At 37.2% G+C, this 27,575-nt stretch overlaps 1 protein-coding gene and 1 non-coding gene across 2 annotated transcripts in view; both read right to left on the bottom strand.

Moving 5' to 3' along the window:
* Positions 1–22,332, bottom strand: part of LOC150109172 (major facilitator superfamily domain-containing protein 6-A-like) — a 52,808-nt gene extending 30,476 nt beyond the window's left edge. Inside the window, exon 1 of the mRNA XM_090401795.1 lies at positions 22,302–22,332. Within this exon, the coding sequence (XP_090257921.1) occupies positions 22,302–22,332 (31 nt within the window). The remainder of the gene's footprint in view (positions 1–22,301) is intronic.
* On the bottom strand, positions 9,094–9,165 carry TRNAW-CCA (transfer RNA tryptophan (anticodon CCA)). Its single transcript has one exon. It is a non-coding gene; the product is annotated as a tRNA-Trp (tRNA).
* Positions 22,333–27,575: the final 5,243 nt, after the last annotated feature.

Raw genomic sequence — 27,575 nt, 5'->3', positions numbered from 1 at the left:
ACGTTCACCTTTTCCTAAACAGAAATATTACATAGAAGTTGCTCTTCATTAAGAAACAAATATGATACTTTATATATATATATATATATATATAGTAGATACATTTCAAACAATCAGTAATATTTCAACAATCCTTACAAATTTAGCAAATATTTATAATTGCACAAGAAAAGTGGTGGTTGCATAATAAAGTTGTGACGGAAAGGGAAAAAGAGGAAACTAAACTTGAAGTGACGGAATTTGAATACGCAACATTCCAATCGGGAGGCAGACTAGCTAGCATTGCACCTCCAGCTCATTTCCATTAACGCTTTCTTCATCAGTAATAAGAACAAAGTAAAAGATAACTACAGTATTCTATTGTATATTTATATTAATATCAACATCGTTATTAAATTAGTTAAACTTCGTAATACAAACGTATTCCGTTATTAAAAAGAGCGATTCAACTAGAAATTCAAATGCATACTTAGAAAGTAAGTTAGCTGCATTAGTGGCAGCAGAAATTTATGTGAATATTTAAATTCATCGAAACACAGAAGATTTATGTGCTTATATTATATTATTTTTCTTTTCTTCTTCTTCTTCTTCTTTTTTTTTTTTTTTTAAAGCAATGTGGAACATTGCTTTTATCAGATTACCAACTGTTGTTGTTTCGAATGACGGCGGAAGAAATTAAGGTCATGAGGCCATTGTGTTCTGCTAATTAATTGCGCGTTATCCTCGATGGTTTGCCTATTTTTCAGGATGAAAAATCTGGGTTCGTAGGAGAGGAAAATCCTGCCATTTCCGTATGAGAATGGGAAACAGGAGCATCGCTGTGACTCAGTGCAGGCTGTGAGTTACTCTTCTCCCAGATAGGTTTTGAACTCATCAGCTGACTTTCGTATGAATATCATATTTGATTTTAATGGAATGCACTTGTGCTGAATCTAGGATCACTTTTTTTCTATGTTTTAATCTCGTCCAAGAAAGGTTATACACCTATTCTACGTCGGTGAGCTAAAGATTAGATAATCCGGAATGCTGCACTAGATCCACATTAAATGGATACCTTTATTAAGGCTAACATACACTATCTACCAATAATTGTCTCGACACTCCCTGTTTATTTGAAGTTATGGAACATTCCAGAGTTGTTAATAACATAAAAACACTGCGTACAGATAGTAGGAAGCAGTATTTCATTGTAGCCGTTGAATACAGGTGGCATGGCAACACGATGTGAACTCAGTGACTTTGAGAGAGGTGTCATCGTGTCCTTTCACATTGATGGTATGTCCATACTTGCCATTACGGCTCAACTGGAACATCCAAAATTAATGGTTGGCGATGTGATCAACAAATGGACACGTTCTGGCATCACTAGTGCAGGAAAACAACCAGGTCTACGGCTGAAAATGATTGACAGAGTCAAGAGGGTATTAAAACGGGTGACAAGTAAAAACCAGCTACGATGGTCTGTGCCGATTGTTATGAGTTCCAGAACGCCAATAACACCATGGTGAGCACTAATACTGTACGAAAAGAACTCCGTTTACTCGTTTACTGAGTTTCCACGGAAGCGCAGCGATACACAAGCCAAACGTCACAATAATGAAAAAGGCGGCTCGTCTGGCCTGGTGCAAAGAGCATGTGAACTGAACAATTGTTCACTGGAAAACGCTAATCTGGAGCGATGAATCAAGATTCATCTGCTTCCAGTCTGATGCCTAGTGAACGCTTTTTACCACAGTGTGTTGTACCCACAGTAAAGTTTGGTGGTGGAGAAGTAATGGTGTCGGAGGCATTCAGCTGGTTTGAAGTGGGCCACTGGTCGTTGTCATTGGTTCCATAAAGGCAGTTCAGTACTTTGATATTCTGGATAATCAGATGCTGCCTACACTGTAGAGTTTTTATGGAACAGGCCTGTGTTACTATTAAGAAGGCAATGCCCCAAGTCACAAAGCCGCAGCAGTTATTGAATGGTATGAAGAGATGAGTGTTAAACGACTGCCTTGGCCTGCGCAGAATCCTGACCTCAACTCATTCGAACACTGTAGGACGAATTCTAGCGGCGATTGTAGCGGCTACAGCAGTACGTCGTCGATCTGTCGCTAACTCAGTGCTGCTTTGATGGAGGATTGAAGACGAATTCCACTTGATGTCTGCGCACATTGGTGGAAAGCCTCCCCTCAAAGGGGTTCAGGGGGTGATCAAAGCCAAAGGTGGACATAGCCGATATTGGTATTTGCCTGCTGGTATCAATTGTAAATTGCTAAAGTGTCCGACAATTATTGGTAAATAGTGTACGTCGTCGATGTTCAGGTAATGATTTTCTACTGGCTGATGAAAAGCATCTACTACTGCATTCCAACTCATCAGCCAACCAAGCGGGCATCAATTGGGTAGTATCTTATCAAGTAGGTTATAATAGTCATAGCAATATATCCACGGCAGTGATCGTGCATATATATAATCCATGTAAACTTCAGAAATATCTTTGAAGTCACACAAGTGTCCCCATTTGAAATGGTGTGCCTGATGAATGGCAAAAACGAATTTTCGTTTTTGCCATTCATCAGCGGATGATATTAAATTATTATCGGACGATATTAAAATATTAGAATCCAATAAAATTTTCGCGATTGAAAAAACTTAAATATCAAAATACATTTTGAAAAAAATAGAAATAAAAACTAATATCGCCGGTCTGGCTGTTAACAGCTTCTTCAACCAATATCTTGGATTCGAATCCTACTATACTAGGAGAGGGTGGGATCTTTGTGAATGTCTTTAGGTTGTAGATGAAATTCATGGCCTGATACTTAATGGAGGCCTGAAATGGCTGAAAAAAAGTCCACGTTTGGTTTCTAGATCAGGGTTTCCGAATTACTATCAGGCCTGATAATTAATGGAGGCCTGAAATGGCTGAAAAAGTCCACGTTTGGTTTCTAGATCAGGGTTTCCGAATTATGTAATCCTTAGCTTATCCCATGGTGTCGATACTAATGTACTATTGGCGAACCGTAGCCAGTGGGTAGAATTTACATTTAAAAAAATTAAATAAGAATCATGCCAACTTATTAAATTTCAATTGTTTCAGATTTCTATCAATAGAAGGCTAGTCTGTCGACGTATTTTTCTCTTGTAATGTTTAATGTTTTCTGTTACCAGGCAAATAAAGAAAAATCAGCTTACGATTTCAGTTTGGAGTTCTTTTTCCTGTTGTAAGAGAGAGACGTTTATTGTAATTACTTATTAAGATAATAGCAAACTTGCTGGTCATCATTCCGCACGTTTGTGCTGGTCCAATTAACTCAATATAGCAGATGCTTTTATTATGGAAATATCCTTTTGCCAGTTGCATAGCACCAAACATTTCGTAGTGCATATATATATATATATATATATATATATATATAATATCGTAACATAAAACTATTAAAAAGAAATATTAATGTAATTCCTCTTGAACTTTTTAAGATTTGAACAATTTGCCATTTAGATGAAATTACTTCGAGTGACTCTTTCGCATTCTTACCCAAATCGTTGTAATTTTTATATTCTTGAGTGCTGTCTGATTTTCGAACTTCGTTCAATTATACGAAAAAAGTATACTGAAATGTGGAAGCAGCTACTGGCGTGTAGAATCAATTAGGACCTTAGTTGTATTCATCGAATCAATTTAGGAAAAAAATGGCGCTAGCATCGAGAAGAGGTTTCCGTTCCAGATCCTAAAATAAACAGTTTATTAATGCATAACTCATATTTTCAATATGAATAATAATAATACTAATACTTCAAAAACATTCAATGGACAATTGCTGACTTTTCTTTGAAATGAGATAAAAATATCATTAATGAAAATCGCTAGTTACATTATAGTGCTGATTTTTTGTAGATGAGCATAAAACAAATGGGAAGCTGATAAATGCATCAAGAATAAAAAGGGCATATTATCACAGTTCATGTAAAAAAGCCACCCCCCTCAAAAAAGAAAAGAAAAGAAAATTTGGATATTATGTTGGATGTGGGTCAAATTTAATCCCAGATAAGTGAGCCTTTGGATTCAGGTATGAATTATGTTACGATATTATTTCTTCAGTTATATAAGACCTCGCTTTGAATCCCGTCTAGAACGCGAGATATCTTTATAATAGCTTTTCTTCTGAAGGTCTGATATAGAATAGGAAGGATTTTTGCTCTCTCAAACTTCGGTTTTTCATCACTCAAAACAGCAAACCTGCAGGAGGTCACACGCAATTAACCGTCAAACATAATACTCTGACCTCATAATCTTATTTAATTTATTTCCTATCACCAACCAGTCAATCCTTTGATAAGAAGTGATACAAATGATACACTCTTTTAGAGCATTATTCTTATAAAATGTTAAGAAGGAACTTATGTCTCTGAAATAATAAGATTCGCGATAATTATTGTCAGTAGTAGGGGTCCCACTTCTGACCAAATGCTTCCGGTGGGCGTGGCTATTCCCTGAGGGTATATGTGTCAATGGCTTCAGGTTGGAGTATCTGACCAAATGCTTCCGGTGGGCGTGGCTTCCTAACGTCATTGTGAGTGACGTCATGAGTTTGGAATGTTCGGAATTTCCATGTGGGCAAGTGTGTGAATGGCTTCAGTTCTTGTGTTTTGGTTCGCGTATGGGATTATGGGTGATTTTTTTTGTTCGTGAATGGAATTGTGGGTGATTTTTTTTGTTCGCGTATGGCATTCTGGGTGATGGTAGAGATAAGGATTCGTGTTGTGATTGGTGGGACAGTTTAAACCAAATGCTTCCGGTGTGCATGGCTTCATGAGTTTGGAATGTTTGGAATTTCCATGTGGGCAAGTGTGTGAATGGCTTCAGTTCTTGTGTTTTGGTTCGCGTATGGAATTATGGGTGATGGTAGAGATAAGGATTCGTGTTGTGGGTGTGTATTGTTTTCAGATGTAGATACGTGACGTCATTTGTTATTTGTAAATAAATGTTGTCATTTGTTATTTGTAAATAAGTGACGTTGTTGTTTTGAATGGAAAGGATGATATTAGTGGATAAGAAATCGTGTCGTGATTGGTGGGATACTTTAAACCAGATCAAGTTCAAGATAAGATAAGGAAATGTGACATGAATATTTGTTGTTAGTTGTAAATAAGTGACGTTATTGTTTTGAATGGGAAGGATGATTTTAGTGGTTAAGTAATCGTCTCGTGATTGGTGGGACACTTCTGACAAGATCAAGATCAAGATAACTGTGGGGGGGGGGGGGGGTGGGGGGGGGGGGGGGTGGGGGGGGGGGGGGGTGGGGGGGGGGGGGGGTGGGGGGGGGGGGGGGTGGGGGGGGGGGGGGGTGGGGGGGGGGGGGGGTGGGGGGGGGGGGGGGTGGGGGGGGGGGGGGGTGGGGGGGGGGGGGGGTGGGGGGGGGGGGGGGTGGGGGGGGGGGGGGGTGGGGGGGGGGGGGGGTGGGGGGGGGGGGGGGTGGGGGGGGGGGGGGGTGGGGGGGGGGGGGGGTGGGGGGGGGGGGGGGTGGGGGGGGGGGGGGGTGGGGGGGGGGGGGGGTGGGGGGGGGGGGGGGTGGGGGGGGGGGGGGGTGGGGGGGGGGGGGGGTGGGGGGGGGGGGGGGTGGGGGGGGGGGGGGGTGGGGGGGGGGGGGGGTGGGGGGGGGGGGGGGTGGGGGGGGGGGGGGGTGGGGGGGGGGGGGGGTGGGGGGGGGGGGGGGTGGGGGGGGGGGGGGGTGGGGGGGGGGGGGGGTGGGTTTAAAGTATCCCACCAATCACGACACGATTTCTTATCCACTAATATCATCCTTTCCATTCAAAACAACAACGTCACTTATTTACAAATAACAAATGACGACATTTATTTACAAATAACAAATGACGTCACGTATCTACATCTGAAAACAACACACACCCACAACACGAATCCTTATCTCTACCATCACCCATAATTCCATACGCGAACCAAAACACAAGAACTGAAGCTTTCACACACTTGCCCACATGGAAATTCCAAACATTCCAAACTCATGAAGCCATGCACACCGGAAGCATTTGGTTTAAACTGTCCCACCAATCACAACACGAATCCTTATCTCTACGATCACCCATAATGCCATACGCGCACAAAAAAAATCACCCACAATTCCATTCACGAACAAAAAAAATCACCCATAATCCCATACGCGAACCAAAACACAAGAACTGAAGCCATTCACACACTTGCCCACATGGAAATTTCAAACATTCCAAACTCATGACGTCACTCACAATGACGTTAGGAAGCGACGCCCACCGGAAGCATTTGGTCAGAAACTCCAACCTGAAGCCATCGACACATATGCCCTCAGGGAAAAGCCACGCCCACCGGAAGCATTTGGTCAGAAGTGGGACCCCTACTACTATTGTCAATCCACGAATAATGTTGCTACTTTTTCTTTGTTCTTTCATCCTTTCAGTTGCTTCCTGTTCACAATGATCTTATTCTTCTTCCGAATGTTTATCACCAAAAACAAAAATACGAAACATACCCTTAACTTAATACTACATGTCTAGCAAAAGATAATTAAAATATGAATTTTTAAACCGAGCTATAGATAATAAAACTATTTGTACTAGGAAGAAATGTGTTAGAAAGTGATAGAGGACGTATGGGGAAGCTTATCCCATCTGAAGTTACTTGGAATTTACTTCGTACCATGTTTAAAAGACATTCCAGTGGACTTACTGGTACTATTAATAATATATTTATGATGTTTGCATAGCACAAGACTGCGAGAGAGAGACCGTTATAGATTTGATTCTACTCCTAGACTAGAGGAACTTTTTAGGCCTTTTCCAACCGGTTCCGACTTAGGTTTTAGTGCAGCAAGATGGTTTTTTCTGCTAGAAACTCAGTCGTGCAATCCAAAAAGGCAGAAAAATTAAAATTATCGTAAAACTCCCATTATTTCATTCAATACCAATTAGGGCTAGAAACATGAGTTAATAACAGTTGTGTCTTGCACTTTCAGCATTAGTCAAGTCGTCAAATGATTGATAGTCATGAAATTACTAGTATCAAATACCGGTTGCCTTTCGATTTCCAAAATTTAGTGATAAAAGAGTTTCAGATAATCCCTTCTTGTAATAAAGAATGTTACAGGATTTATTTTATTTTATATTATACTGTGTTTATTTTTTTTCTATGGAGATATCGATATTATCCTTAGCTCAGTCAGTATAGAAGAAGCCCTTTGGTCGGCAAAACCTAGGTTCGATTCCCATCAGTGACGCGAAGAACCTTTATCAGGTCCCTTTAGACCAATGGTGAGTTAACCGGTCTCATACGAAGGTAGTGGGTGGGTTTTCACCCTGAAACTCGGGTTTTCTTCCCCCAGAACAAGCAAACCGGTCCCGTGAACACACGCATCTATAGACATGTTACACTCCTGGAATAGGAATGACCAACCTATTCAGTGGGATTTCCGGTTTCGAGTCGTAATAGGCCAAGAAGAATCGTAACAGGCCACTAGGCCTAATATGTAAAGTATAGAATTTTTACGCTAATCTTTTACATTTATGTATGAGTAAGTTTTCGATTATTTATGTCGGAATATTATAATATTATAATTTAGATATCCCCCCCCCCTTCTTCCCTGTTTAATTCCAGTCTGTTCTCTAAGAATTGAAAAGTATTCACACTTCTGGTTTGAAAGTTTTAGACTTTTAAACCTGCGATCAGTGTATTTGTGAAGTAGGGTAGGCTCTGATCTAAAAAATGATAAATCTGCATTACCGGAAATAATGCATCTGCACAACTACATGGTTGCCATCATCCTCAAAAGAATGAAGAATAATCTCGCTTGCTAATGAAACCAAAATAAAAGAAATCGACCACTTGAGAAACTTGTCCAAGACCTGGAATTTCTCGTTTTCATAATACTGATAATGCTGTTATTTCTTTTACTGAATGGGTTGTTGTATATTGAGGGTCATCTCGTCATGACCCTCAATATACAACAATGTGTACAACGAGTGATACACACACACACACACACACACACACACACACACACACACACACACACACACACACACACACACACACACACACACACACACACACACACACACACACTGCATTTATTTGCTATAGGCCTTGTGGCCTCACTGGTGTGAGATTAATATTAAAAGAAATGGATATTACGGTAACTCAGTGAATGACTGGAACCTAAGGTCAGGTCAAGAACAACTCGTAATGTGAGTGATCGCTCGTCTCGATCGACCCAATTTATAGTTTATGTCTAGTTGTTTGTAGGTCACTTTACCGTTATGTAAAGAAAAGCAAAATCTTTGTAAGCGTCTGATTGAACATGTAGAACTAAGGTTATAGGAATTTATGTGCTAAATTCAAGTCATGGATGTAGAAAATGACTGTGTGTGTGTGTGTGTGTGTGTGTGTGTGTGTGTGTGTGTGTGTGTGTGTGTGTGTGTGTGTGTGTGTGTGTGTGTGTGTGTGTGTGTGTGTGTGTGTGTGCGCGTGCGTGCGTGCGTGTATGTGTTATGTGTGTGTGTGTGTGTGTATGCGCGTGTGTGTGTGTGTATCTGTTTTATATCTTCAGATCCTTCTCTGAAAAAGATTTCCTCTACCTATCTATCTGTACAACACGTTGAATGACCTAAAGAACCATACGAATCGGTTCTGGCAGCTAATCTCACGTTGGTAGAAAAGAAAGGCCAAATGACCCTCTTGTGGAGATTTCATTTAATTTCTCCATTGAGTTACAAGCCAGTAACGCAGTGAATGATGACAGTTGTACTTGTTAAACTTTGAACAAGTAAGAAGTTTTGTCTTTAATTGGTAACATAATTTAGGAAAACCAAAATTAATACCAGTATATTAGTATTATTAATAATAATATATTAATTATCAATATATTAATAATATTATTTTATTTTTTAGTTGCAAAGTATACACGTGCATTTAATAGAAAAGACAATTCAGTTGCTTTAACAAAACAGTAAATTATTTATTCTGACATATTTAATAAAAGAAAACAAAATTAATCAGTGTCCCTCTGATAAAAGGATAAAGCCAATAAATAATACTTAACAAAGTAAAATACTAATTGAGCCGGACGTGATTCGAACACGCAACCTTCTGATCTGGAGTCAGACGCGCTACCATTGCGCCACCGGCCCACGATATTGGTATATGTTATTCTATGAATATAATTACCTGTTTTATAATATCATAACCAATTTATGAATATTGGTGTTATATGTATATAGTATTACCGTAAATAATTTTCTCCTTTTTATGACAGCTTTAATTGATTTTATGCAGAGGATAAAGAAACTTTTTAATTTATGTGGAATGGTTGTGGTTGTTTAGGATTACTGGAATTAGGATTACGAGACCAATGCATTATATCTGTTAATTGCATGTTTTTCTAGTACGTTTCCCAGTTTGGTGGGCTGTAAAACCCAACTTTAGTGGAGTTTTCAATTATCAGGTAGGTAGGTATACAGGATAGATATGAGATTGATAATCTCATGCCTACGCCGTATGAGATTGATAATCATCCACACTTGAAAAACTTTGATAAAAGTTCATTGTATTTAAAAGAGGATTCAAACAGAGATTTTTATTGCGGATAGTTCTGATTAGTATTCGTATATATATTAATCACAGGATTAATTTACAGTACTTTTATTTTCGAAATATTTTATAGTTGTGAATATGCTTTTAGATATAACTTTATTATTGTTATTAATGTTACAATAATCAGATGGCTTTTTTTCTGCAAGAAAAAGAAAGAAGCAAATATCTGTCGTCTTGGTGGGTATATGGGTGGATTCAGGGAAAAGGACATCAGTAGTAGACACCCTGGGCGTATAATTGTGATTGATCCATCATGCCTTGTCACAAAATACCATCTAATTGGGGAAAGCTACGGTCTGAGACCTGTTTTTGTTTCCTGCACTACTTAAACATATTGATAACTTGCTCTTCTGGCAATCGCATGGCTTACCTAAACATCGCTGCTGATAAGGTACATTCTTTGTTGATTATTTGCCCTTCATGTGATGGACACCTCCAACCAGATAACACGTCATGAGTCATATCAAAGGGTATATGTTGTCCAGGAATAGCTACAGGTAGACGTAGACTCCTGGAGTCGAAGTCTATATGATGAACCAAAGCACAGGCATCAAATTACAGAGTACTTAAGGCTTCAGCTATAGTTTATGGTTTTGGATAAGTTAGACAGCCACAGCATAGGAAAGATAAATAAAACGATCCTGTGTAAACGTGAATATGAAGTTATTAACTTCATATTCAGAGTTAATGACTTCATAACTTCAAGTTAATAACTAGAAAGTTCTCAAAAACACCTAGAAGAAAGACACAGGATAGACACAGTGCGCTGAAAAATGATATTAAAGCAACTGATATAACCACAAGAACATACGAGGATATAAGAATATAAGAACATAAATTACCATAATAACTCTGCTGCTACTCGTATGTTATTTCTTGTGGTTATATTAGTTGCTTTAATATTGTTTTTGTTCTAGGTGTTTATTAGAACTTTCCAGACCTCCCTCATATTTTGTGATATTTCTAGATTTTAGAAATTTATATTTAAATTAGAAAATAAAGTTAATTAATAAAATAGTATATCAGAAGGGACTGCTACGAAGGAGGTATGTTCCAGAGAAGGATATTTTTTATGTGCTGTTCCCATGCACGAGAGGTCAAGGGAACTATAGGCACATCAGTGTAATGTGTGGGGTGTAGATGAGGAGGCTGGGATAGAAGTTATTGATGTTTTTAGTTTTTGAAGAGTTGCAGGTTGTAGTTATTTGGGGATGCTTCTTGAGGAAGGCTGTTTTCCAGAGGACAGAGGTGTAACGATAAAAGAGGATGAATAGAAGCAGGTTCGGTATGTTTGCAGTTGCACAATAAAGGGATGTGGGCAGCTGCAGCTCTTGTATTAACAACAGGTGCAAGAGAAATTGGAGTGATGGTTGTCAATTCACTAGAGCAGTGACCATGGAAGTACCTGTAGGATAGACACAGTGCTGAAAAACACTGCGCCTGTGAGATAGAGGTTGAAGTGCATCTATAACAGCGGGATTATCAATGAGCCTAATTGCTCGCCTCCGGACAGCATCAAGGATTTTAAGGGAAGCTTTAGGTGCATCATCCGAAAAATGTGTGCAGTATTCTAAACACGGACGGATTTGAGATTTATATGTACTAAACAGTTGGGTGGGTGTAAAAGGTGTAAAATAGGCTCTCAAAAGAACTTGCGCAAGAAAAAAGCAAGACTGTGTTTTGGTGGCATTGAACATAACAAGGTTGTCCTCGTCCCATTGGAGGATAGTATGTAGATCACTGTTTAAGGCACTAGTTGTAGATGATCTTGTAGCCTGGGATGTCAGAGTACTGCATGATTTGTCAAATAAGTCGGATTTCAAATGTTTCAAATTGTGAGTAGGTCATTTACGTACAGAAGAAAGAGAGTAGGTGATAGGACAGAGCCTTGAAGCACTCCACCATTGGTGGTGAAACTCGAAGAGAGGGAACCACTTACTATGACGAGAGGATGGCAGAGAGTACAATGGATAGAATTTGGTTAGCAGGCCTCGATGTCACACATGGTCGAATTTCTATGGGCTCTCGTAAATTATACTATTCAATTTGTATGTTAATGATAACGCTCATAATATGGAGTTTGATATTCAAATGTTTTTGATAATGAAAAATTTTAGGGAAAATATTAGGAATAATAAGATGATGACGATTATGATGATAATAGAATGGAATAATGCAAATATTGAGGAAGCAAACTGACACTTGTGGAGATTGAGAAGTCTGTACTTCGATTGATACTGAACTACTTGGCATAAATTTCGGTGTCTAAATTTTAGAGAGAGAGAGAGAGAGAGAGAGAGATAACCAAGGTTATGTTGAGTTCACAGAGCCAGTAAGTAGGGAAGAAAAGGTGATCCGATTGAAACTTAAGTTGCCAAAAGGAACTTGCCAAATAGTTACGGGGAATATTTTTTACTGTTAAGTACCGATAAATTAGGACGTGAAGAACACATTTCTTTATGGAAATTGCGCTTATAGTGGAATGCTTTGCTAAAAGAGGCACTGAATGAGCAGCGTCGGTGAATGGATTTCAAGTATCGTAAAGATACTGAATTAGTGCGATTAACTTCTCCTAGTTAGATACGAACGGTGGGTCTTCTACCGTTAGAAGAGGCAGAATTAATAATAAGTGCATTCAATTGAAGATTCACATGCACTGTTGTTGTTGTTGTTTTTAAGAATGTGCATTTACTGACACCCTTCATTCCCAATGAAAATAGGAGAATGGTGCCTGTTAGATTCTCGGTCTGTCCGTACGTGTGAATATAACCGTTCGGCTCTGGCTAGATGAATTCTAGTGATATTTGTTACGAAATCAACTCATATCTGAAGAGTAGATAACTATTCCTTAATATCTAAGGAAACTTGGCCATTTTTATTAGATAAAATTAGAAAAAAAAATGCTTAAACGATATCAATAGATACGCTACAAATGACGATGAATACGGTACGTAAGTCAAAATCAACTCTGATTTAAATTTACTGTGTAATGAATCACACTCGTCAAGAATTCTGTTGAGAAACGAAATTTTTTTATGATTGTCTCGGATCATTTCCAGACTAGTTTATAAATACTTCCATTATTATTAATTATTTGTATCATTATAGTTACTCCACCTATCCTATCATATTCCCTCAGCCATACGGCTGGTGTGTGTGTGTGTGGGGGGGATAGTTATATGATACCATACTAGGAGATGATTATGAGCAAGGTGGTTTCCCGTTCCCTTCCTTGCCGCAGTATATTTTGACTGTAGTCGTGTGTGTTCACGGTTTGCCTGTTTTGAGGGATGAAAAACCCGAGTTACTGGAAGAAAAACCTCCACCTCCATATGAGCCGGTTAACTCATCTTTAGTCGAAAGAGACCAGATGAAGGTTCCTCACGTCACTGACGGGAATCGAACCCATGTCTTTCCGACCAAAGGGAAGGAATCTTCGTCTATACTGACTGAGCTACGAAGGCTCAGTATTCCCCCCCCCCATCCGAATAGCAAGTAGCAATTCTATATTTACAGTCCAACTCTATACTCCCTGCGGTAATTTACTTTGGCTCTGGGATCACACTAAATATGCCAGAGCGTTCACCAAAATCACAATCAGGCAGATATAAGTGTACTTGTGATAAATTCTTTTGAGGGAGGGTGAAAAAATGCTAATATAAATGCCATAGAAATATATAGTTTTTTTTCTCTCTCTCTCAAACAATACTCAAGTTATATATATATATATATATATATATATATATATATATATATATATATAATCCTCAAGGGCTCACTCTAATGAGTACGGACATGGCGAACCCGAGGCACCTGAAGCTGGCCACGCCTTACTTCATGTAATATACACCTGTTATATTATCTGTAGACTGGTCCCTACTCTTCATTCCCTCTGTATTTATTTTCACATTGCTCCCCCCCACCCAATGCTATTAGATTATTCGAGGACTAGGGGTGATTCTGTCCTATTTACCTATTTTTTTATCTCATGCACCTGCCCACCCCCAGTTAAAAAAGGTGAAGACAAATCAGAACTCTATACCGCATCGGTCGTCGCACGGGTTACCAAGGACCGCAGTGGATGTTAGGCTTCCTGGACAGTCAGTGACAAATGGGCTACAGGAGCAAGATCCACAGAACTCGAAAGTATTTACTAGGAAAAAGTGGAGCATGGCTGAAAATAGACAAGTCATGCAGTGCTCCTACAGTTCAAACCCATCAGTTAGGGGATTTCAGAAACGAATGTTTCAACTTTGGCTTGAACGGCACCCAAATTCTGAAATTTCATTCGAAAGGCTGATGCAGCAACGCAGCTTCATTATCAAACGCAAGGTATTTAGTGAACTTGAGCTGGAAGCACTAAAACCTCAAGCTGTAAAAGGAGACCGTACTGACCCTGAAGTGACCAAGAATGTGAATGGAGCAGAACCAGAGTCCAACGTGCAGAATGCTGAAAATTTTGAAAATATACAAATAGTTGAAAGGAAGCTATCAGATAAGGAACAAGAACTCACAAGAAAAATTATCGAGCAAATGAACAGCAACCAGGAACGAGTTAGGCTTCCAGTATTGAGACAAGTGCCACAACAAAAACTGAAGGAACTCCTACAAGAGGCCAATAAAGCTGCAAGGGATATTCCTACTGGAACTATTGGGCAAACGAATCAAATTATGTACTCAATAGCCTACGTCGTAACATCTGAATTAGGATATAAGATTAGTAAACCCAAAAGCAAGTAAGGCTCAGGAACCAAAATGGAAGCATCGACTGGAGAATAAAATTCTTAAACTCAGAGCAGACGTGAGCAATTTGAAAAACCTTAAGGAAAAGAAGCTGAAAAACACAAATATACGAAATAACCTCATAAAGAGATATAATACTGGAACACGACCTATTGATGAAGTATTAGAGGAAGTGAAGCAAAAAATAGTTGCAGTTGCAGCTAAAATAAGAAGATACAGTGCACGCATTGAAGAGTATAAGCCAAATTCGATGTTTCGCGCAAATCAGCACCAGTTTTACAAGAAAATTGATTGCTGCAGGAATGATAACCTTAAAGAAAATATAAATATAAATACCAGAGACAAAGAAAATACACTAAAGTTTTGGAAAAAAAACCATGGAACAACCCTAAGAGGCACAATAACAAGGCAAAATGGACTGAACAAATTACGAACGAATCTCAAGAACGAAAAATGGACCAACTGAAAATAACAACTGAAATGGTCCAAAAGCAAGCTACAAAAGTAAAAAATTGGTCAACACCAGGGAAGGATGAATTACATGGCTACTGGTTGAAATATCTAACAGGTTTACATGAAAGACTTGCTAACCAATTTTATGATGTTTTAGAAGCAAAGAAGAGTAGCTCACAGCAGGGAAAACTTTTTTGATCATAAAGGATAAAGAAAAAGGTGCAAACCCAGAAAACGTCCGACCAATAACCTGCCTGCCAACAACTTTTAAGCTACTCACAGGCATACTAGCTGATAAAATATACAGCTATCTTAAAGCACATTCTCTTCTTCCAATTGAACACAAAGGTAACAGCAAAATTTCTAGAGGCACAAAAGACTAATTGCTGATTGATGAAATGATTCTTAAAAATTGCAAACGTAGAAAAAAACAACCTTCATATGGCTTGGATAGATTATAAAAAAGCGTTTGATTCGGTGCCTCATAGTTGGATTTTAAAATCCACAGAACTATTCGGTATTAGCGAAAACGCGCAAAATTTTTTGCAATCCAGCATGAAAAACTGGAAAACAACGTTGGTTATAAATAGAGAAGAAATTGGAGAGGTAAACATAAAAAGGGGCATCTTTCAAGGAAATTCATTATCTCCTCTATTGTTTATATTGTCATTGATCCCCTTGATTTGAATTTTAAATAAAAGTGCTCATGGTTATCAAACTGCGCAAAAGAGTGCAAAGATATCTCACCTTTTATACATGGATCTGAAGTTATATGCAAAATCAGAGAATGAACTCGGACCGTTGCCTAATACTGTGCACATATTCAGTCAAGATATATCAATGGATTTTGGCTTAGACAAATGTGCAATTGCTGGAATAACAAGAGGAAAGTTTGAAGATATGAACGAAATCGAGTTGCTCAATGGTGAAATAATCAAGGCAATAAAATTCGAAGACAGCTACAAATATTTGGGAATTTTAGAAGCATCACAAATTCTGCACAATAAGATCAAAGAAAGAACTAGAGCAGAATACATAAGACGATTAAGAAAACTCCTTAAGTCAATGCTTAATGCTGGAAATTTGATAAAAGCAATTAATTCCTGTGCCATACCTGTTCTGAGATATTCAGCAGGCATTGTTGAATGGACCCAGCTAGAGATGGAAGATTTAAATAGAAAAACTCGTAAATTAATGACGATGCACCATGCCCTCAATTCTCGCAGTGGCATTGATAGGCTATATCTATCACGCAAAAAAGGAGATAGAGGATTATTACAAGTGAAGCAAGTTATTGAAGAAGAAAAACGAAATTTAAATGATTATCTACAGCAAACAACGGAAAAATTTCTAACTGAGGTAAGGAAAGAGGGTTTATTTAAACCCATGGAAACAAAATTAGAATACAAAACCAACCAAGTAAAAGTGAGAACTGAAAGATGGAAAAATAAGGCATTGCATGGAAAATACCTTCACAGCATAGAGGACAGCGCTGACAGCAACTTGACCTGTCAATGGTTGAGAAATGGAGCACTGAAGAAAGAAACAGAATCGGTAATTTTTGCAGCACAAGAACAGGCCATTAAAAACAACGTTATGAAGGCAAAAATACAAAAAATTCAAGAAGACAGTAAATGTAGATTGTGCAAAGAAAAGGAAGAAACGGTAGACCACATTATAAGTGGATGCAGCAAAATCGCACAAATTGAGTACCGTAAAAGGCATGATAACGTAGCTAAGATAATCCACTGGCATTTATGTAAAAAGTATGGGTTTGAAGTATCTAAAGATTATTGGAAGCATAAAGTTCACCAGAAAGTGGTTGAGAATGACAAAGCTAAAATACTCTGGGATTTCAAAATCCAGACTGACAAAAGCTTCGAATGTAATACACCCGATATCACAGTGGCTGAAAAAAGTGAAAACAAGGGCGTCAAGTTTATCGAAATATCAGTACCAGGAGATAGTCGGATTGACGACAAAGAAAATGAAAAAATTACAAAATATCGCGATTTGCAAATCGAAGTTGAATGAATCTGGCAAAAGAAAACGAAAGTTGTTCCCATAATAATAGGTGCTTTAGGCGCCATCCCTAAAACATTGAAAAAACATCTAGAAGCACTCGAGTTAGATGGATTAAAAATTGGGCAGCTGCAAAAGGCCGCTTTGTTCAGCACAGCTTTCATTTTCAGAAAGTATTTCCACAACTCATAGGCCCTTGCGAATGGCTCGAATTAGTGGAATATAACCAGCCATTTCTTAAGACTGAGGAAGCAAATCAAGCTTTGATGAATATTATATATATATATAGGTACAGAAATTATTATTATTGTTTATGACTTCCACAGTGAAAGGTTGTTAATCCATATTACATTAGTAAAATACGCGAGCTAAGAAATTTCCTGTAGCTTTTTTTTTATTCTATTTATTCTATTTTATATAACTTTTTATTTTATATTTATGTTTTATGTATTTTTAATATGTTCTTATATAATCTGGAAACCCTGCTCCAGAGACCAAATATTGAACTTTTTCAAGCCAATTCAGGTTTCGATATTAGCAACGTGGTGATCTAACAGTAGGAAATTAATTTCATTTTCCACCTAAAGACATTTAGAAACATCCATACCTACGGCAGGAGTCAAACCAGCAGCCTATTGGCCGACAATGAATATACTAACCACTAAGACCGGCGATTTTGCGATTACTTTCGTAATGAAGGAAAGAGCCTGCATAGCTCAGTCGGTATCGATGAATAAATATTACGACACTTACAGTGTAAGTTAGCCGCTGGAAGGATTTTAGTCTCCCGAAACTCGGGTTTTTTCATCCCACAAAACAGGAAAACCACCCAGAAAAACACATGCAATTAATAGACATAATACAATGGTTTCATGTCCTTACTTATTTAGGCCGTAATTCAAAGCAACTGAACCCTATCCTAATGAAAGGAAATCTTAGTAATATTTCAGGTTTTAGTAAACGTTTGGTTATTCTTTACTCATAGAACGATTAACTTCTCAACGTGAATATAACAATATTTTGCCGTAGCAATATTAGAGGCGTTCACACTTGCATATATTTAGAAAGGAGACCACTTAGAGTGTATTTTTGGGAGCATCTGACCTCATTACCTTGATGGTTATCATGTAGGTGAGAGCAATACGCTGAGTCGATTTATAAGTGAAAATCCTGGATTTCTTCCAAGCAGATATTGGATTATGCACCTCCTGTGTACGCTAGATAATCATAGTGAGAACAATAGAAAAGAATCCTTTAAGAAGTTGTTTACTCAGATCTCGGCCTTCATTTATTTATTTCTGCTGATATGTTTATGTACTTACATTTGCTTGCCAAAAGACTTCGAAATAAATTCGGATGTTTAACCATAAGAAATAACAAGCAGTTATTTTTAGAGACTTCCCAATGCACGTTCTCCTTTTCTGTTAAAAGCCTTCACGAAGTGAAAATGAAGTCATTTTGACGCGCGTTATACTGCAAGGTCACTCGTTGCTAAGGCGTTAAATGGAAAGAAATATTTTGTGATATTTTGCGGCCAGAGGGCTGTCGAAGAAGCTAATCTAAGCACGAGCATAGGGAAGTCACGTGACGTCCTCGACCCAGTGACCTCATATCCTCTTAAGCTTCGTAAATCTATCATCTAAACAGGGTTGTGGGATTTCTCGAAGGGGTAAGAGGAGGGGGGGGGAGGCGGAATAAAGGTGTTTTACCCTTAAAAGAAAAACAAACAGTTATATAACGCTGTGGATGTTTTTCGTGTGTTTGCCTTTCAAACGTTAATCTCGACCTGGTGGCGGTAAGTTTTTTTGTTTTTTGTTTTGAAGGATGGTGCGCATCAACGAGACGACAGTCGGGAATTTGTGAAACTGCCCTTGCATCTTATAGCAGTCGGCTATTAATAGACGAATGGAGAAACTCAAGATTATTAGATTAATATGATAACTATTACAATCTGTTAGAGACGTTTCTAAAAACACGTGGTTTCTTACTGACCTTCCTAAAATTAGTAGATGGTCCAATTCGTAGTGTGGCTACCCAGTATCTTTTGTTTGTTTACCGTGATAATATTTATTTATTCAGTGTTTGTAGGGAGGGTTACAATTTTGCTTTGGCCAAACGGGAGTTGGTATGAAAACGCCAGAAAACCACTGACCTAGACTCATAAGCGGTGACACAAATACTGGCATATTTAGGAAATCTTTCTGGGTGTATTCGTGTATAGTTAACATTGAGTAGAAAGAGAAGCTTGGCAAGTAACCAGCCCTCATTATAATGAGAACACATCAGCAGAGGACAACGTTTTCGAAATAATTACATTTTAGATTCGACTTTCATTTTGCATAATTATTATGTCGAAAATCACTTCAATCATCAATCATTGACACCAGTATAAGAAATTAATGAACAAGAAAACAGTGTTGAGATCTTCTCTTATAATTCAGTTAACTAGAACGCAATATTCAGTCTCAAAGTAATATTCTCATATTATTATTAATATCTTGTTTGAATTGAGTGAATATTTTATTGCATACTTCAATTTTTAAAACTTATACGATTATTGTTTTATTTATTTGTTGTACTTTGAGAATTGAAACTAACAAGGGGAAATCTATAATTCTGGTGTGTGTGTGTGTGTGTGTGTGTGTGTGTGTGTGTGTGTGTGTGTGTGTGTGTGTGATACCGGAAAATTTATTTAATAATTTATTTATTAAATAAAATAAATTATTTAAATTCTTACAGTAATTAGTACTATTTATTAAGTATCTTTATTTTTTATTACACTTTACTGATCTAATGATTATAATAAGTAAAGAGTGACACATATCGCATTCATCTCATAGTTCATCAAAGCTGTACATCGGACGAGTGGTTAGCCTCCCCACTCTCTAACCAACAGGCTGTAGGTTCGAATCACACTGTGCGCATGGGTGTTTGTGATTGTCTTCAAATGGGAGATAAATTTCATCGCCCGGTGTAAGACCACCTTCCCGCTTATTAGACTCCTGAAGTGGTTTGAAAAAGTTCCATGTTTGGTCCCTAGAGTAGGGTTTCCGCTAAAATTAATAGAAAATAAAATTCTTATCCCACCCACAGTACCAAATGTACTATAGGTTGCAAATAACCTTTCGTGGTGGGCGAAACATAAAATAAAAAAAAATACGACAGAATTACTTGAGTCAAACGAAAATGCCTATCATTCCTTTATATCGTCTTGCAGCACATGGGTTAATTTTTGAGCTAATATTAGGATAATATGCCTTTCAGCAGTGCGAGGAGTGAAAGATATCAGACACGTTTCTCATGTTTATTGAATTTCGAACTCTTCTGTATGAGGATATCACCAGCTCACTTCCTGGTAATGGGGACCATAACTGACTATTATTTATGCCATAAAGGTAGCAGGACAATTTTTAATAGCATGGACCAATAAATGTCTCCTACTCCGAAGAGCGTGCCCAAATTGTGCTCAAAATTTGCTTTCCGGAATTAACAGTAATCATTTATCATCAAAGCAAGATCATACTCATCTGACCTCTACCAGACAGCATGGAAACAAGCCTATATTCAACTCATCTTAAAGAAGTGAGATAAAATTCATCTACCCAAACTTCCGTTCTCTAATCTTCATCTCAGGCCTCTAGAAAACATTGGACAGACCGTAAACAGCCAATTTATTTACAATCAGGAAGCCCATAAATTATTTAGTGATCACCAACATTCCACCATAATTCCACCGCTCTCGCAAGATGACAAATTTTTTTGCCAATCAAAAAACGCTTCCCTTGCGATTTTATGGTATGTGGTTGGATTTGGCATAGAGATATACTTGCCAAACCACTATCTTATGATCTGCCTTCGACCCTCTGCAATTGTACAGATGCTTTCCTTTCTAGTTGTTCACTACTTGTTGTCATGGTAGATGGTTTACTCTCTCTTCCATTTCCCCATCAATACGGAGTACTTCATTGTTGTCTCACATTTTTACTACTATGAATGAACGATCTTTTCTCACTAAGCACATTCCTATCTATAGCGTTGCTAATGACAGTGAACTATTCCATTTCTCGTCTTTTGCTAAATCTTGTAGTGCTGAAATTACTCAAGTTTCAAGGTCTTCTGAAATTAATTTTGCAAACACTGACCTCCAGTGGGGCGGGGACAACTGCTATCAAAACACCCCTGTTTTATTTTTTCTAAGAATGATCTCACTTCATCCAAGTTCGCTTCTTATCACTGATAATACTCACTTCATTACGTCATTTCTATTCTGTGGTTGAGGTTTCCAGGCACAGTCATACATCACATGCACACAGTCTTTTCATACTTGAAAAAATCATGGTATTCTTTTGCGCTAATAATTCTACTTATTACAAGTACCTTTAAAAATACAGTTTTCGCATTTGGAATAGTATCAAAAACTTTGAAAATGCTTCATGTCATCCAGAACAGGACAGTCTACTTGGTAGATTACCCTTTCTCATACTCATTCCACAGACTGTATTAGAAAAGACAAATGTAAGAAATACGTTTTGAAAAACTTGAGAAAACATTTTCTTATTATTTAATGTATTCTTCAGTTTGCTTCACCGCCCCTTCCCACTGTCACACATTCTCGCAAAACCGTAATTTTCAATCCCCTAGAACGTTATATAATTTATGAACAAGTCCAAGGTTGTGTGGCATCTTATACTTGCTAAGAAATAATTCTTGTTTTAATCTATCTGACAAAACATATTTTTTGTTGGAATCCTTTATAGAAGCGTAAGCAAACAACATTTGGGGGTGAGTTATATGTAAATGGTTTCGAGCTTTATTGAGGTCTCGTCAGTGGATACAGGAAGATACCAAGATTAAATCAATGTAGTAATCAAATATTTTTCGACATATGTTCTCGAAATAGTGTATTGTCATAATATTCTTAAATATTTTGGATCAGAGAGGAGAGAGAGAGAGAGAGAGAGAGAGAGAGAGAGAGAGAGAGAGAGAGATTTCCCGCTTGGTTTCAAAGTATCATATTGAAAAGGAAATTGTATTTTTGTTGTTTTAATGATTTACCCAAGATTTTGCGCGGAAAATATATTCGAGACTAATCTACTTCTATACAGAGGCTGTTCAATTCATATCAATTGCCTCAGTATCCCATAATGTACTTATGAGACCTCAATAAGGTTCGTAACCAGTGTTTGCCAGTACACTCCATTCTTCCTTTTCATTCGACAACCCTTGTAGTGCTCAAGTATTAGAATCCTCAAGATCTACCACGATCACGAGTGACCTGAATTCAGATCTCCTCTTAGCTATATCCCAGTGGGCCAATGACAACCTTGTAAATTCCAATGCTACCAAAACAAAGTTCCGCCTGATCTCTCGCAAGAACGAGCTCGCATCCCTTCTCCTTACCAACAGTAATACTGAGATATCCAAACACGATTAAATTTCTCTTTCCTGGACTCACCTGCATCTCCGATCTCCCGGAACAATCGCATTTCAACTATAACGTCTGCAGCAGCCAAAAACTTGGCGTAGTTTTTCGCAGAAGACACTACTTCAAACCTTCAGAGCTGCTAACTCTATGCAAAGCCCAAATCCTCCCAGCTATGGAATATTGCTCCCATATATATGAGGTGGTGCACCAAATCCTCTCTAAGATGCTCGGTTCTATCCAGAAGAGAGCAATCCGGCTAATAACCTCTTGACTCTTTATCGTTGCAAGTCATTCTATCAAGTAGTTTGTTTTATACAGCTGTCTGAAACAAAAGTGTTATTTGTATCCCTTGAAATGTATAAAATTGAGTATCGTGAGGTTATAAAATTCTTTGTAAAAGAAGGTTTAACGCCAAACGAAATCTATTCGAAGTTCATAAAAGTTTATGGGCACTCTTTTCCTTAGTTTACGACAATTAAGAAATGGGCTGCCGAGTTTAAACATGGCCGTATCAGCTTTCAAGTTGATTGACGTGAAGGACGACCAAAAAGTGTAACAACACCAGAAACAATTGATCAAGTGCACAATATGATATTGGATGACTGGCGAGCCAAAGTGTTTGAAATTGCTGAGACTACAGGCATTTCGTGTACGATATATTTTGAGTGAAGATTGCAAATGAAAAAGCTTTGCGCAAGATGGCCGCGCTGATCAAAAACGCATTCGCATGAAAATTTCTGACCAGTGCTTGAAGCGTTTTAACAAGAATAAAAATGGTTTTGTGCGTCGATTTATTACTATGGATGAGACTTGGATTCACCATTACGCACCAGAATCCAAACAGCAGTCAAAACAGTGGACAGAAGCCGGTTGTTTAGCGCCAAAGAAGAAAACGTCGGTTCCATCAGCAGGAAAGGTCATGGAATCGGTGTTTTGGAATGCTAAAGGCATTTTGTTTATTAATTATCTTGAAAAGGGTAAAACAATAATTAATCTGGGAATACTGTTACGATCTTTTAACCATTCTAGACGAAACAATTTGTGAGAAAAGACCCGGTTTGCAGAAAAAATATCATCTTTTATTAGGACAATGCACGTGCCTACAAAGATGTTTTGTCAATGGAAAAATTAACGGATCTGCACTATGAATTGTTGGAACAACCACTCTATTCCCCAGATTTGGCTCTTTCTGAGTTGTATCTCTTCCCCAAACTAAAACTCTTTCTCACTTGTAAGCGTTTTTCTTCGAATCAAGAGGTGATCGTAGCTGTACAGGGGTATTTTACAGATCTTATTGAGAACCACTACAGGGACTGGATAATAGCGCTGGAGCATTGCTGGAATAAATGTATTAGTCTTAAGGGAGATTATGTTGAAAATTAAAAATAATTTTGAAATTATAAATTGTTTTTCATTGTTAAACTGAGAACTTTTCAGACCACCCTCGTACCCTTTAATCCGTCTCTCACAGACGTTCAGTTTTTTCGTTGTGCCTTCTTGTACAGATACTTTCATGGATATTGATCTTGAATTGACCACTATTATTCTCCCACTCTCCTCCGAAATCATTAAAATAAGAACCATTACTAACCAACACCCTTTTACAGTCCATCTTGAAACTCACCGAACTAACTTTATTGTCTCCTCTTCCATTCCATCTACTTCTGTCCTTTGGAAAAGTCTCCACACTCTGCCTTCCCCAAAGATTACAACCCTCAGCTGTTCAAGAAAAAATGTGAACAGATTCCTTCTTTCTTCTATTCCTCTTGTCCACACACGGCACCAATGTGCTAGAGGTCTTGTGGCCTTCGATGTGTGGATCTAATATGAAAAAAAAAATGGGTAAAAGTTTGTATGGGTTCTGTATAAGTTATGAACAGGGTAGAATTCTATGTAGAATATCTGTATGGCAATCATGGATGGGTGTTATCCTGTTTAGATATCCTGGGAATTCTTATCTAGAAACCGATCATTTTTGCCTCTTTTTATCCCTTTTTATATTTTTAGACCAGTTCAGGTCGACAATGGGAAAGAGCCTGTCTCAATCTAAATACCTCTTCATAATATAATTGACCATTTTGAATTGATCACATAAGAAAAGTGGAATGATACTGCTTGGCGTTTAATGTAGCTATACTTGCAAATTTTACTGTTTCAGAAATTTTGGCTAGATTATAAGAATTCGAATTTTTTAGATTATAATGAGTGCAACTACATTGCATAATGGCACATATATAGTATATACTCGATTTATGGATAATGTGAGATGGAAAAAAAGACATTAATAGCTTTCTCTCTATTTTAATTTTTGAAGTAACCATGCAAAGTTGAATAAATTTTAGGTAAATACTCGTATTAGGAATTTTTCTATAATTATTTCGTACTTAATTAGGACTTATATTATGAATTGAAGAGTTGGATTTTCTGTTCTCAACCTAATCAAAAACAGCACGTTTTTGTTGCAGTTATAAGGTTTAAAACAGGTAGTCTAAGGAAAAAATAATACGGGTACATCTCTGAAATTTAAACTAATGCATATTTGGTAATGTGAGTCCTTGATATTCTTTAACCTCGGATAACCTTCATCGTGCCCCAGGCAGTTCAGCCTGTTACCTTCCTTTTTGATATGTTATCTGCACAAGAAACCATTGTAATAAATTTTCTCTGTTGACAGCAATGCATAAGTATTCTCTAGGAATAGCATGAGAGGAATAAAATATTTCAATGCTTGGTTCATCACCTTCGTGAACGCAGGTGGCCGAGATGTATATTACAGACTTACGTTACGTTATCTTACTTTTTAATACCGGGTTAAAAAAAGTTCCATTTTCAACTGTTTTGGTTTGATCCTAACAAAACAAAAGCGTCTGAGAGACCAATGAACTGTTTAATGGTAGTATAATAATAATAATTCAATTGTCCATCTGCTTTCTCCCATTGAAAATATAATTCGTGTTGTGCTATATTTTTATGAACTATTCTTAGTGGAAGAGTAAGATATATACACCTACATTCAGACGACTTTCTCTGGTGAGAGTCAATTTACTCTTCATTATCCAAAATAATAAATACAGGGACGACTTCATAACCAAACCCTAGACTGAAAACATAGCTCCTCTCATAAATATATCTGAATAAATCCAATCCAAATAAAAGTAATTTATCGTTTAGACAATTGCGACTTGCTTGGATAATTATATCTCTGCATTCCATACACATTTCGTGTACTCTCTAATCATGTCTACTACCAGGTGTTAAACAAAACATTCTCAGTATTTCTGTTGAGTTGATGATGCGAAAATCACCTCAGATGCCTGTTTGAAAATTCTAACTTATTAAAAGAAACGTAGGTTACCATTGGTCTAAAGTGGAATGATTTGGACGCGTAGATTTTTTTTTCGTGTGTGAGTATATATATACGAGAATGAATCCTCAATATGTACATTTTTCTGATCTTACGATGCTCTCCACTTGATGCAATTTTTGCCACAAGCACAATTTTCAAAAGAAGAAGAAAATCTTGCAGATTCCTGATCTATTTCAGAAATTCACGAATAGAGTATTAATTGCGACACTTCCTGTAGATATCTTCTAAAAGGGAGAATATGCTAATCATTGTATGTTTTGTTTCTATTAATGATCAGTTTTTTTTTGTTCCCCCTTTTAATTTTAAATTAATGCATTCTGAAATTATTCTACCAAATTACACCTTATTTAGTAATAGAGCTTTATTAACCACTTTCAGAAGTGTAAATACAAAGTAACAATATATAATATATATATCACATATGTATATGGTTTTAATTAAATAACACTCTCTACTTGTACAACAGTAAATAAACACATATTGCATTGCTTTCATTAAACAACAAATTCATGTATAATGTGGTCGATGATACTTTTTTCAGTTTAGAAACGGTAAAAATGTTCTTTAATTACCGTTCTACTCATCATTGAAAACTGGATGAAAGAGTAAACACCCATCTTGTAAGTTTCTTTCCCTTCCCTTTGTAGGAGGAACGAATGATATAGAAGGAAATGCGCGCATGGTTATGACCAATTAAGAAACTATCTTTTAATTATGTTAAGGTTTCTTTTGAATTTTTTTCATGCCTTTAGAATTTTTAAAATAAAAAGCAATAGAATTTTTAACCTTTTGCAAAAATATTTTGAATTTTAAACTTTTCGAAAAAAAATTTATGATTTTTGTCCTCTGTCCCAGTGTTGCAGTACTTTGGTTTCTTGTATCTCAGTGTCTTCTTCTTCTTCTTTTTTTTTTTTTTTTTGGTTTGTTTTAAAATAAATTAAAATTTCTGGAAATCCCCGTAGAAGAAGTTTTTCCTTTGAAATTTTCATATAAATTTATTTCCGCTGATCAAAGTAATAATCCCATTAGCGTCTTTTGGATAAATCAATAATTGTGTTCAGTTTATATTTAGCAGGTTTGTATTTTCGCTTTGTTGAAAGCAACTTTTGATATTTCGAAATATGTTCATGTCAGTCGGTATTTAGGATTCAATTTTAATCTCAGAAAGATATGTGTTGAAGTGTTGTATTTTGGAATCTGAAAATTAAAAAAAAAAAGTCCAAGAAAGTGCTTTGACTTCTCTGTAAAGTAACACCAGTCTGTTTATAATCTCCACTCATCACAAAATGTCTCATTTCAGAATTCCCCATCCCGCAGCACGTGACATTATTTGAGTTCAAAATATGTTTTCGGGGAAATCCCCAAAAGCTTTGCTTGATGAGTTCCAAGATTATGGCGAATCATGAATTAAAACTCTAGAGTGACGCCACTTGCATTACAAAAACGACAGTTAAATAACCTTGACTTCTAAGCTAGATGGGTCGTATTATCAGAATGACCTGTCCAGTAGATCGCTATGGTGTATAAACAAAATAAAATATTAAAAAAAAAAAAACATCCAAAATCTTCTCAATGTCACCTTAAGTCATGGAGATCATTGTTCTTTCCCATAACTAACAGACGCATTTAATTTAAATACCAGTTTCCTTAGATAATTTACTGTTAACGTCGCTCAAGATTTCTCAGTTACCTATTTGGAATTTCCTAACTGATATTTTAATTTCACAAATGAATTATTCTAAAACATAATTTGTCTTGAAAAATCTGAATTCGAATTAAAGAAATAAAATAACGTTTTATAAGGATTTTTACACGGAAGATGAATTAGCTAATATAATTTTTCCTTCTTCGATATTTATAAAATAGATAAACCAGCCTGGAAACACAAAACAAATGCAGTTTACAGGCACAGTGCACTTCATCGTATTGCTTTATCA

This window comes from Typopeltis vanoorti, chromosome 2, assembly GCF_054136105.1.
Source record: "Typopeltis vanoorti isolate ZY-2024b chromosome 2, IOZ_Tvanoo_1.0, whole genome shotgun sequence".
NCBI lineage: Eukaryota > Metazoa > Arthropoda > Arachnida > Uropygi > Thelyphonidae > Typopeltis > Typopeltis vanoorti.
Note: the sequence above shows the minus strand (reverse complement) of the source record. Positions and strands in the feature narration are given on the sequence as shown.